The sequence below is a fragment of the Stegastes partitus genome, unplaced genomic scaffold (genome assembly GCF_000690725.1).
Source record: "Stegastes partitus isolate 25-593 unplaced genomic scaffold, Stegastes_partitus-1.0.2 Scaffold622, whole genome shotgun sequence".
Lineage (NCBI taxonomy): Eukaryota > Metazoa > Chordata > Actinopteri > Pomacentridae > Stegastes > Stegastes partitus.
The window spans coordinates 250,912-264,571 of NW_007578353.1; the positions used below are offsets into that span (position 1 = coordinate 250,912).

At 40.6% G+C, this 13,660-nt stretch overlaps 1 protein-coding gene across 1 annotated transcript in view; it reads right to left on the bottom strand.

The window, feature by feature from the left end:
* wasla (WASP like actin nucleation promoting factor a) overlaps positions 1-13,660 on the bottom strand; it is a 34,084-nt gene that overhangs the window by 6,205 nt on the left and 14,219 nt on the right. The window contains exons 6-10 of the mRNA XM_008289569.1: positions 9,147-9,348; positions 8,059-8,101; positions 4,940-5,093; positions 1,379-2,007; positions 439-547 (exon numbers count right to left, since the gene is read on the bottom strand). Coding sequence (XP_008287791.1) covers positions 439-547; positions 1,379-2,007; positions 4,940-5,093; positions 8,059-8,101; positions 9,147-9,348 — 1,137 coding nt within the window. The remainder of the gene's footprint in view (positions 1-438; positions 548-1,378; positions 2,008-4,939; positions 5,094-8,058; positions 8,102-9,146; positions 9,349-13,660) is intronic.

The window sequence follows — 13,660 nt, forward strand, 5'->3', positions numbered from 1 at the left end:
TTAGTTGTCAGAACATCCATGGAACATAGCAAAAGAAACCAATAATTCAACATTCAACATGTAAACAAATGGAGGTGAAACAACAAGGCTCATGCTGCAGCTCAGTCTAACTGGTGGTCACCTGATCCTGATTAAGAAGTTGTCCAGCCATAACTTTTATGACCGAGCTTTCTCTCTTTTATACGTTCTCCCCCATTTCCAAACTTTGAGCTAAGCTAATGGGCTGCTGTCAGCAACTTCATTGTCACTCAGGAGATGAGTGCAGTCATCATCTTGTATTTCAAATCGCAGCAGGAAAGAAAATAAGCGGCTTTCCAAACTATTCTTTGGCTTATCTGTGTTTCTTGGGATAATGCCTCAGGACAGATAAGAGCCCTGGACATTGTAGTCAGATGGTACATCTCTCCCTAATGACACAGGAAGCCCCTCTGCAGCTACCTGAGGAATGGATGGCTTTGCTCCTCTTCTGCATCACTTCCATGAGAGCGCCGACAATGCCTGCAGTTGGAGCCGGTGTTGGAGGCCCAGACTCTGGATGATCCGACACCTGGAGACACATAAACAGGCCCAGATCAGATTGTTACAGGTACAATTAGACATTCTCTATGTCCACATGAATCACAGGTATATTCATACATAGCATTTAAAATGGGCAAAAATATTTGTATTAAATTGTGTAACAACTGAGCCCCTATTGTTTTAACATGACACTGTAACTCTAAAGGACCCTTTGTGGGTCAGACAGTGTAAACTTTAGTCCAATCTGTGTTGAGCCAAGAGATCAGCATTGATTTTCTCATCCTGGTTTGTATAAGAATGACAGTGATGCTTTAAGAAACACACTTGAAATGAAAACAACTGAACACTTTGAACCTTCTCTCTCATTCTGTGGCACATTTACTACAAATCTTAACCACGTCAGAATCAACTGGTCCACTCATAAATGGCATCAATCTGCTTGTGGGTACTCATATAAAGAGGCTTAGTGATAGCTCAAATCGTCTCAGGTTTTGGTTCTTTAATATTTTTGTAAATTTGCACCATGAAAAGTCATGTTGATGAATTACTCACAGTTCTTCTTTATATTGTACAGATTAAAGCTCCACATTAGTTTACCTACCGAGGAAAACTTCCAAACATAATGATTATGATCTGAGATTTGAAAATATACAGCGTCTTCTTTCAGTCGTTCTAAGTGAATTTATTGTGTTCATCTGCCGCAGACTAACACTGAAAAACTTTAAGTCACACTTAACTGCAGGTACATACGAGCTTCGACTGGCCTCTGACGAGGAGAGTTACTTTTAGTGTAAACAGTGTTAATCTATGTGAGCTAAGCATAAAGCATGTGAGGTGGAAATCATTGCAAGGGTCTCACAGTCTTGAGCTGGATTCCCTGTCGGATCTGGTCCAGCAGGGCGTCTCGTCCAGTGCTGGAGGCTGGTGCTCGGTTGTTCTGCTCCACCTTCTTCAGCTGAGTTCCTCCTCTGATCTGCTCCAGCAGCGCCGACTTTCCACCTGGGCTTGGTGAATGAGGCGAGTCTCCGCCTCCGCCTACACCTACACCGTCCAACTCTGGAGGGGGAGGAGGGCCGGGAGGAGGAGGTGGAGGAGGAGGGGGAGGAGGGGGTGCAGGGGCACTGTTTGCTGGAGATTGCTGGGCCAGTGGAGGAGGCGGAGGGGGTGGAGCTTGAGGAGCAACGGAGGAGTGCGAGGAGGATGGAGGAGGAGGAGGGGGAGGCTGGTGATGGTGATGGTGGTGGGGAGGAGGAGGGGGCTGGTGACCTCCTCTGGTGGGAGGAGGTGGAGGAGGCGGGGCGCCCAGAGTTCCTGGTCTGGAGGGAGGCGGGGGAGGAGGAGCTGAGGCGGGGGCTCTGGATGGAGGCGGGGGAGGAGGGGCTCCCCGGCCTCCTCTGGACGGCGGAGGCGGAGGTGGAGGTGGAGCCGAGCTGTGGGGAGGCGGGGGAGGAGGAGGGGGACCACCGCGAGAGGGAGGCGGAGGGGGTGCTGTGGGGGAGACAAGAGATATGACATCAAGCAGGTATCAGCCTTTTAGCTTCACCACCATCCATCTGCAGAGCATCCCAGCTGACTTTGGGTGAAAGGTGGAGCAAAGTGTGGACAGATGACAAGTCCACCACAGGACGAACACAGACAGACAACCAGGTGTGTCTGCACCAGGGTCACTACATCTTACAGTTACACACATGTCAGCCATGTTCCCATGGTAACAAAGCTGACTTCGGCATGTTTGCTCAACCTTCATTAGGTGATAAAAACATACTGATTATACTTCTTTTGGTGCAGTGATACAACTTCAGCTGTTAATTTGATTCTGATTAGCAGACAACCAATGAGGCTAATTAAAGCTACAGTAATTAACTATCAAAGCTAAACCAGGACAGGTACACGCATTTACCTGCTAACAAATTAAATGTCGTCTCCCCCTTAGCTGCGAGTATCTACCTGCAAATACTGCAGCAACAGTTTTTTCACTGACTTTAAACCACAGTCGGTTTGACATGTTTGTTCATCACATCTGAATATGTCAGTGACTTTTCTTTGCAGATGCCTGTACTGTCAGTAACAGGCTAATGAGATTGAAAGGGGTAATAAAAGATTTGTTTGCTGGCAAAGTTTAGCAAATTCCCTTTACTTTACCAGCTTGGAAACTAGGGATAGGTATTGTTAAGACTTTAACGGTACAACCACTCTGACCAAAACTGCTTATCCATTCAATACTTGACTGCAGTCTTATTGGTCCTTTTAAAAAATAATAAGAGAAAAAGAACAGATTTTCTTTCACTCTTCATTTTTAAGCATATAGTAAATCTAGTTTCTTAATTTTGGAGGTACTGATAGAACCTGTAATGTTAGAACTTCCAGATCTTCCAGGATTAAATAATTAATCCGAGAGGTCTGTTAAATACTGGGTTTCAGTAACCACCCCTGTTGGAAACAGATCAAACATTTACCTGCCATGCAAACCTGTACCTAAAACCAACAATAAATCCCCTCTCTCAGTATATAGCTATAACTAAATACACTGTTTGCATGTATTAGAATTAACCAAGAAAAAAGACTAAACCATCATGAAAGGTGAAAACAGCTTGTATACAACGATGAGGCAACAGAATGCACTTCAACGTGTGACTTCAAATGTACAGTACAACACTTCAATACTCCAAAATTACACTAAAGTAGAACAAAATACTGGTCAGAGTACAGCAAAAGGACTTTCAACGCTGTGAGTCTGTGCTGACTAGAGAGATCTCCGCTAAGCCTTGCTCCATTAAGCTCTCAGTAGGTGGGTAGCTTTGTTTGAGTCGATCACTTCTGTTTGATCTAACGGCACTATTTGGTCAGCAGGTCCATTTTTCAGATTGAAAGGAGGAAAGGCGAGCCCCAGCGATGAAGCGCTGCATACAACACACTCAGGTGTCAGCGCTGAAATCAAACACACCTCCAACACGTCAGTGGTGCAAAACCTGCTGATGTGCATAACCAGATCCAGCTGCACCGTTGTTCAGCATGTGTATTTCTGACTGATGGAAAAATGCTCGAGAAATCAGCATTGAGTTTAATATCAAAACATTCAATGTATTGTTATGTTCTCTGTTTACACCGATGGTTTACACACTGATAGAAGTTTGTTTCCTTGTTTGTGTTGTTTGAGACCATGAGAGGTTATGACAAACAACTGCTGATTAGTTTTTAGATTAAAACACACCAGATGTCAGACCACACGAACTTAAGGTGCTGAAACTTTAAACCACAAGTAAAGCAGACACCCCTTCCCCATATCATGTCAACCCTCCCCTAAAAGCCACTGACACTCCAATTACTGACCAGTTACACTCCATGAGGGATTTAAGGTTAAGTAAAAAACAAAAAAAACAAAAAAAAACATGTAAACATCTGCTTTCTATCTATAACTTATCTATACAACAACAGTACACACACACACTTCCATCCTTTAAAATTCACATTCAGATCACTCTACACTCCTTTCTTCTGCCTTCAAACCAGTGCAGGTTACCATGAATAAAACATGGAGGAAAACTCAGGACAGAAGTATCAGAGTCTGTCACAAAGAATGAAAAAGTCTGAGAGAGAAGAGCGTTTCATCTGCACAACTCCTATCTGCTGTCTGAAAATGACAGTTCAAGACAAAGCCATGAGATGAATCACAATGCGCTAATTAAAAAAAAAAAATAAAAGAAGCTTTTCTTGTATTTAAAATTGTGACAACTTGATCTGTGAACTGTACCACCTGCAATAAATACTGGATAATTGTAACAGTACATTTGTATAGTATTTGTACAGATACTAAACACTATTAGACCTATTAATGCAGCATTAGAGAAGGATACTACTGTTGTTGGTTGTTTCATGAAGGAGCTTATACATCTTAATGTACAGTCAATGCATTAATTACCTTCATGTTCAACACAGAAACTAGTTGGCAAGACAAAACAATCATTTGTTCTGTAAAGTATCAGAGAAAATGACAAATATCCAGTTCGACCGACAGTCCAAAATCTCAAGGCATTCCATATATAGTGATATAAAACAGAGAAAAGCTGAATAGCTGGTGTGGTTTGGAGAATATAAACAACATTCATGTAAGTAGGTGATTACTTTTCCGTCAAACAGCACATCAGTTAATGATCCAAGCATTTTAGCTTTAAGAAAATATACTGCACTTCCTGCGCTTTTACATCAAAAATGTGTAGATTATTTATAAATCCTATGATCAGAATCACTTTAGCAAAGTCTACCTTAGAGACACTTTCACAGCGCTGCAAATTAAAATTCTGGTGACACTGATTAGAGCTTTATTCTTCTGCACTGGCTGATTATTATTTTAGATCAGTATGACACATCAAAGCTATCTGTCAGTGTGTGTGTGTGTGTGTGTGTGTGTGTTCGTTCTCACCCTGCCTCCTCAGCTCGTTCTTGACGGCCTCAACACCTCCTTTCTTCTCGATGAAGTCGTAGATGACCTTGGACGTCTCTCGGTCCTTTAGCTGAGCCTCAGAGATGCCACACATGTCGAACAGGTTCTTCAGCTCAGGGTCCAGATTGTTCAGCTGTTCACAACATAGGGAGCATTTTAATATGTACTACATGCTGCTGAGTACATTATCCGAAATGGAAATTTTATGAGTTTGAGTGAGACAAAACTAGACATTTGAAATTTTATTGAACTAAAGATTTACTGAGTTTTCTCTGTGAAATCAAAATAAAATCCCAGCTTTGCTTATGGTACAGCGACTTGTTCTGAGAGTTCACACAGTAAACACTGAGGACGTTTAGTAGAATTATGTGATTGTTAAGAGTCTGCAACGTAGGTAATTAATAAAAATGCTATTTTTGTGGCACGCTGAAAAGAAAAACCACTGAGAAGATGTTGAATGATTTGAAATCCACATTCATGCTCTCAAAACAAAGTCCCCGAAAGCTCTGATTTGGATTAGATTAGATAGAACTTTATTTTTATTTATTTGGAATCCGATTTGAAACTTTTGTTCACAACTCTTGGTTTATACATTCCTTCTTTTTCCTCCTTTATTATTTTTTTAATTAAAATTCCTTTTGTATCGTTGTTTCTTTTACTTACATGTCATCATTTTGTCTTCACTTTGAAATTTGGTCTGTTTCAATCTGAGTGTCTGAGTTTCAAACAATGTTAAAATAACTTGGATAATAATTAACTCCATTGTCTTATATTAAAATATAAAGTATATATATGTGTAGTTACAACTGTATTGTACTGAGTTGTAACTGTTCGCCTTTAAAAGCCAATTCATGGTTTCCCCATTTGTGTGGGTCAGTGACGCCCACGTGCTGTCCAATACTGAGGCATTACAAGCAGCAAGTATATTAACTGGGCATTCATCAGAACCTGTCTGTGTGCCATCTGTGGATGTCATGATGTTTGTTTGTTAGCACACAGTTTCGTTTGTTGTCTTTTTCATACTGCTCAGCTAAACACAACAAACAAACTGTCTGTCAGGAGGTTGCCATCATGTATTCTAGTGTGCATGTTTTGAACATGTCCGTCTGTCCAGTCTGTACCGAAGCACGGGAAGTCTGCTCTTCTGGGTTCTACGTAAGTTGTGACAGAGATATGTGAAAACAGAAGAGTTCCCTGCTCCTCCTGGACTGACTCACTTTGATGTGTGTTAACGGTTTCCACAGTGTGGAAGTTTGAGCGCGTGTCTCCTTTGCAGTGACGGTAAACCCTGCAGCATTCAGTCAAAGTGTCACAGTGACACCTGGTGGCCAGCAGGTAGAAACACAAGCAGTCTGAAAGCTAAAAACAAAACACTGCTGCTTTCCACAAAATCCTGTTAACCTGCAGCACCTGTCTTTTGTTCCTGTCATGCTGCAGTGCATTGTGGGACTGTCATGCTGTCATAGTATGCGTCAGTATGCTTCAGCAGGCTCAGTCAGTCAGTCAGGCAAATAAATACAATTAGGAGGCAGAGAATGAAAAGCAACCAGCCTCCTGCTCATTAGGCCCATCAGTATAAATGAGGAACTTCTTTGCGGACAACTTAACACTGATGCGAATCAGCAGTTCCGGTTGCTACTAGAAACCGCTCAGGGCTCATAAACAACCTCCATTTTCCAACTGCAAATATTTGTCAGACCTTAAATGATCCATGTTACAGTGTGTTTGCCTCCCTTCAGAAAACAACTCAGGTATTTGGCACAGGACACTGTTAAAATATTCCTTCACCTGGATGTGTGATTTTCTCCTTACATCCTGATGTAAGTGCAGTATATCACTACAAGTCATCTTTAGTTACCTTTATTGAAATTTTGATCAATTACCTAAACTAGACTTTTTTTCTTTTCTTCATCATTGCCATCTTATCAGCACCTCATTAACCCATTAAAACTGGATGCAACTTCTTTGTGCATACAGTTCTAACACCAACTACAATGTTTGTGTGCTTCTCCCGTTAGAGCTGGATGTGACGTGAGCACGTCTCCTCCTCAAACACGTCTCTCACCCACTGAGCCTGATAGCAGGTCAGCAGGCACGTCTCAGAGTGGGTCTGAATCTTAAGATGCTGTTTATGTCCAATTAACTGCTGGACTCTTTTGTATTGGGTATTTGCAATACAGAGTCCAAGCCTTTATTAATCTAAACGTTTTTTTTAGAAACGTACCTGATACATTTCAGAGGGTTTTCTGGATGTTCTTTGCTGTTGTCACATGTTACCTTATTGCAAAATTCTTCATGAAAAGCAGTTTAATTGGCAAAATGTGATTCCTGAAACATGATCAGTTCGAGAATATCTCCCCATACTGAAGTTGTTTGAACTACAAAAACCCCATCTACTGGCAGTTTTACAGCAGTGGCACAGAGTGATGCTTCATTACCTTTTATACTATCTTAGGCAGAGAACAGGCTGCAGAAAGACAGAGTTTGATTTTGGCCTGTTATCAAGTTAATCGAGGAATTGCTGTTATTTAGCAACATTTTCTACAACAGCGTCCGTCATGCTCACTGTCAGTTAAAGTTCAATTTTATGTTCTGAGCTGGCAACAATTCACAGAACAGGGTTATTTCTTTTTGCATGACCAACTGCTGAAAGGTCACATATTTTAACTGGTGCTGTGAAATATCTTCATTAATGATGAACACAAATGAGAGCTTCACAGTAACACTTCTCCTTGTGGCAAACTGTTGGTGGTTGTGGAGATGACCAGACAAAACTATCTTGTCAATACAACTCTATGAATATGACATTAGGGAGTGTAAAATGCAGTAGCACACTACTGACTTAGTATTTATCCTCCATGCTAATTTCCCCACTGTGCTGCTCTGTAGTTAGTTAACAAAAGCTGCAGTCGGGTCCTCTCTGGAAAATTCAGTGTCTGTGCAGCTTCTCAGACGAAGGGAGATGTTTGTGAATACGAGCAGGAAGCAACAAGAGACTATTGTGTGATTTCATCATGCAGCCACCACACAGGTCACTATTGTGCTCCTGTGTGGGCGTGATTGTGTGTGTGTGTGTGTGTGTGTAGACGGATACTCACATCAAAACCTGTGTTTGGGTCCCAGCCCACGTGACCGATGTGCCTAAAGAAGACAGGACAGATATGTGGTGAGATCACACACATGTCCACATGTAAATATACAGAAGTAAATCAACGGCGTATCAATGTGCACATGGGGGACCATGTGGGACCATGTGCACATGCTAAATTCTGAACATGCATGCACAAACACACACAAACAGAGTGTAGTCACTGAGCGCACTCAGACTCTAACGTAACATGTTTACTGCTGCCATGAAGTGAGTGAGTGTCACAGCTGGATCAGACAGCACAGGAGACAAAACGTCCCTTTAAACTCTTTAGTGAATTAGCCTTTGTCTTCAAGGTTCCACAACATTAACATTCAACTGTACATGCTACATTCCTGCTGACAATTTTACAAGTTAACCCATCGGAGTTTGCTCTTGAGTATACTGAAGACTATGAGCTGACTCAGTCAGTTAAAAAAGTAGTGTAATATATCCTAGAGCAGCTTAACTTGCACTTTGAGGCTACAAAAAAAAACCCAAACAAACAAATAAAAAACTGTGATACCAAGTGGAGATATATAAAGTAGCAGATGTTTACCAGACAGGAAGGCTCTAATGAAGGATAAATACTATTAAGTTGCCTTTTGGAAAATGTAAGATCTCGAGATTCTGGAGTTTGACCCAGTCCTAGATTAGTCCTAGTCCTCTGAATCAGCCTTTTGTTACTCCCCCAACTACAACTGAAACAATTAGAATGCTTGATAAATAAAGAAACTTAACTTGAAATATGTTGACAACTAATAGTCTGAGACACTCGTCTAAACAAAAAAGCCAAAGTCTTCCTGCTCCAGCTCCTCTGGGTCATGCAATGCTTTTCTGACTTTCTCTAATTTGTCACTTAAGTATTTGTGGGTTTTGGACTGTTTCACACACAACAAGACATCTTACCAACTTACTATGTGGAAAAAAATTGAGGGGCATTTTTCCATTATTGTTAGATAATTTACATACAGTAAAATATTTTGCAGATGAACAAAAGAAAATGAGCGATCTGATCAATCAGTACTGAAGCCTGTAGTGATGTTAACTGGGACTCACTGGAAGTTGCTGGGTGTGCCGATGTCGGCCTTGGTCAGCTTCTTCTTCTTGCCTTTGGTCTTTTTGTCCTTCCGGGTCAAGCCGCTGTGGCTTAGCATGTTGTTAAGGTGGTACGGCTGCTGGTGGCTGTGGGAGTTGTGGAATCGGACATTGTTGATCTCTGGGTTCTTGATGTCCACTGTAGCCATGGGCAGAGCTGGACCTGTACACAGGAAGGGACACATTCTTAGGAATTCAAACAACTTTCTCACTTCAGCTCCAATCAAATGTTAGATGTTTAGCTTTTCTGAACAGGCTCTTTAGCCTTCATCAGTAGGCTGTTTGTTTTATACAACATTTTCCTATTCAGGGCTTTTGTTGAGTTCAACAAGATACAAGAGGCAGATTTTATGATGCTTTTTCTCCCACAAAGAATTTAAAAGCTTTTTCACTGTGACACCACTCAAAATAAGAAAAGCACGATGTAATCTTTTTCTTTGCAGTTATTTGCATCGCCTTAGTTCAGTAATAGGCTGTAACTACAGCAATGGTTTTAAGTTTGAACAGTCCATTTAAGAGATAATTTAGAGCTACGAAGTTTACTCATACTTCGGCAAGTAGGGAGCTTTTTTTTTATTAAAGGTAGATTATCATGTTACAAACCTTTTATTTAATTTATTTTTACTGACATTTCAATGTGATTATCTTGATGTTAGCAAAAAAAAAAAAAACAATCTATGAACCTGAGTTTGGAAACACAAATACTCAATAAGGAATCATCATGAGAATCCTCCTGCAGCCAGTCGTAGTGATAAAATCAATGACATTCACTTTGAAGATTGTTGAGGTTCCCTGTTGGTGGGGCGATTCATCACCTCAGCAATGCCGCCTATCATGAACAAAGATTTCTCATTGTCCTCATTTCAAATCTTGTCCTTCTGATATGAGCTGCTATTTGGAATTGTAGCTTCATACAAAGACTTCAACCTGTGCCTGCCACAAAATGTCAAAGCAACTGAACTGAACAGTAGCTTCAGCAGGTTTGAAGTACACTGAGGGACATTTCTCTCTCTCTTTCTTCCCATTTGAATTTGTACCACGGTTATGTTTTATCAAAATTAGCCAGTAAGCCTCGTCTGACAGAATGATCCAATCTCATTTATCTCAGTAAGGCATGTTTGGTGACTAAAGTGGAGGACACTAACAAAAAACAAAACAAAAAAGCATCAATGCTCTGACAAAACAAGTTCTAACAACGCAACATCATCCAACAAGACTCTACATTGACCAATCAAGTACAGGCAGGTGCACATCCCTGACAGATTACTTCGGCACATGAATGCTGTATTTCTACTTTTTAACTCGTGATTGACATGAAAAAAAAAAATAGCTACGGCACAACAAGATGATTTGGGGAACAAATAAGCGTCCAAACTCATAGATCTGTTACTCTGGACTTCATGGATCGTCACTGGGACCTTAATCAATATGCTGGGACATAAAGTGTGTTACCTGGCAGAGACGGTAATCATTGCTGACAGCACTGACCTAAACTCCTCACTGCACTGACATGCAGCAGGTGTGATCACTGCCCCTTTTATCTGCATATACAGAAACACAGTCTCCTGACAGTCCACAGGCACAAGCTAACATGTAGGCAACAAAAAGCATTTATAAATTTTGTAATTAAATTTAAAACTTTCTAATACGTCCTAAGGCCTGTCTTAGCAAACTGAAACTGAACGTTGCTGTGGCTACAGTGCAGACTGCCTCTAGTCGTGTTTTGTCCCTGGTAAATTATCTAAATGACGACTCTTGACTCTTACACCCTCCCATCAATACGGCTTTAATAGTCCTTTGTACCTAACAGATCAATATGGCAAAGGGCAGCTGGAAATTCTCAGTGTTTCATGTTTGCAAATGGGCATTTCATCTGTCCGCCCTAAGCCTTGAGCTATCCTTTCTAATGTACATGTTGACCGTTCCTTGCTCCCCTCCTGTTGGTCCAAGCCATTCGGTCCTCGAATTCCTTATAATCTCCATAAACCTCAGCAACATCTGACATAACCACTAATCCATTGCTAATCCCAGTCTAAATCCCTGGTCCCCCCATGAATACTGGATTTCTACGACCAGACCAAGAGGCTTGCCTCAAATCTGCCGTCTCCTGAGGCCGGGACAGGGTTGGTGGTTGTTTTCCACTTTCAAGGAGTGCTGATGGAAAGATTCTTAGCTGGGTGTCAAAATGAGGAGGTTTATGGTATTTACAGGAAAGACAAAAAAAATTCTTCTTTGAATCCTTGAACTTTTCAAAGCTCACAGCAAACGTATTATCAGACAAAGAATTACTTCTCTGGTATTATATTACAGCTATTATTATCGAAAATGTTATCCAACACTCGACCCAAACATTACTAAAATAGATTTTAACATTGCTGCAACCCAGTCACACACAATACTAGTCACATGTGTGCTGTCTGTTTATGACCTTTTCATTCAGTGTAATCCATAGCATGGCTCCAGGGCTGACTGCAAATAAAGTCAATTCTCACATTTCACGTATGACTTTGGATATCGTTCCATATTGTTTTTACACCCACATCAGAAACACATTCTCAATAATACTTTGAAATGACTTTCAGCAACGTAGTCCAGCTTCTGTTGATTTAAATGTCAGCAAAACAATAAAACCTGTCCAGACGTTGAATACGTTTGGAAACATTTTAAGAGCATATCAGTGACCCCAAGCATTTAAACTTCTGCGTAAATGGTTTACAAAAGAACATCCTCTGCGTGGGGCAGTCAGGCTGCTGATGGCATATCATGTGGTCACAACTAGATGTTTTCTCCAAATCATTTTGTCCTGCAGCTCTGTACTGGAAGCTGATAGTTCTGCTGCTAAAAAAATGCAGTTTTTCAGTAAACAGACTTGATTTGCAAAAACCTACAACTTTACTTCCTGCGTGGCTAAATAAAACAGCGAGCATCCACTCAAGCCGACTACATTCAGCCTTTCAATGAACAGTGTTTGTGAAGGAGCTTTGGCTGGATTTAAGAGTCACAAAAATGTTGGAGGGAAGCTCCCATCATTCCCAAACAATGGGGGGAATCCCTGAACATGATCGGCCTCTTCCATTACAAGAGTTTGTTTTATTGATGTGCTCAGAATGAGAACAAGAACAATACATCAATATGTACACAAATCGAGAGCAATAATGCTGCAGAGTGTGACTCGTGTTTCAAAGCTGAAATGTCAGAAGGAATTTGTGCCACTGGACAGAAACTTCAATGAAAGAGCAATTGCAGGCACAAGTCCACGGAGCAAAGAGACGACTGATCTGTTCAAGGTGTCCTGGGGACAGTCTTCACAGCATCACTTTCAACAGTCAGAGGACATAATGAAAGCAAACAGTCTTTTGAGAGAACATGCAAACACAGCTAACGAACACGAGAGCTAAATTTAAAGCGCTGATGCACTGGGACCATTACTCACAATTCTGTCCATGTTGGTGTTCAGGTGCAGCCAAACAAACACACTAAAATAGCATTGAATGGGGGAAAACTAGGGACAAAACAGTCTCCCAAAGACAGAGACATGCACTGTACTGAAGCCATGTCACCCAGTTTGCCATGTTTAGTTTTCATTCAGCCTGAAGCAGAGACCTGCACGTGTCCCATTTTGCAAACATGACCAGTTACTCCATTAACATATGTTCTATGACTCAACCCATGACTAAAAACCCAGGATATGCACTCCCTCATGTTAAAATGCTTCATTTTTCTTCAGCAATTATAGCAGCCTTATACAAATAAATGTCTAATAGAAGCCTATAGCTGAAAATGTACAAAAACAGTAATGTAGTGTTCTTACATTAGCTCATGAATTGCTTTAATTAAACTGAACCAACTTATGATGTGAACCTGGGGGGCACAAGAGAACCACACCAAATGCAACTGGAGACATAGTTTAATGAATGAATTAATAAATCTGTCTGTCTTTCTCTTTCATCTTATTTCAAAATTAAGGTCAGACTTTATAGGTTTATTAGACTTTCAGAGCCTCATCTAATAGGACAAAAAATTTAAAAAAACAAAAGCAAAAAAAAACAAACATGAAAAAACAAAAATGCAGAACTAGCTGTCTTGAGCTGCTCAGTTATGTCCTATTATTAGAGCAGATGTGAACTGAGGGGATGTAGAATAAGTATTCATGACAAGAAAAAACATTTTGGTTGCTGATGAGGCTTCATAAAATCAGCTGATTTAGATGTTAAAATACTGTGCATGAATTTGAATTACTGTTTCTTAAAAAAAAAAAAGAAAAAAAAAGAAACCTTTTTACATCTGATAACAAAAATGAATTTATATTCACTGATTTTTTTGTCTGTTGTACATCTTTATGCTGGTCACCCACATGGTTTTCCACCCAGTGTGCAACTCTTGTCTGAAGCGCCATAATTCATAATGTATTCCAAAGCTTAAGCGTTTCCAATTTTGTTATAAAACAAAATCATCTTCTTTCATACCCAGTGATT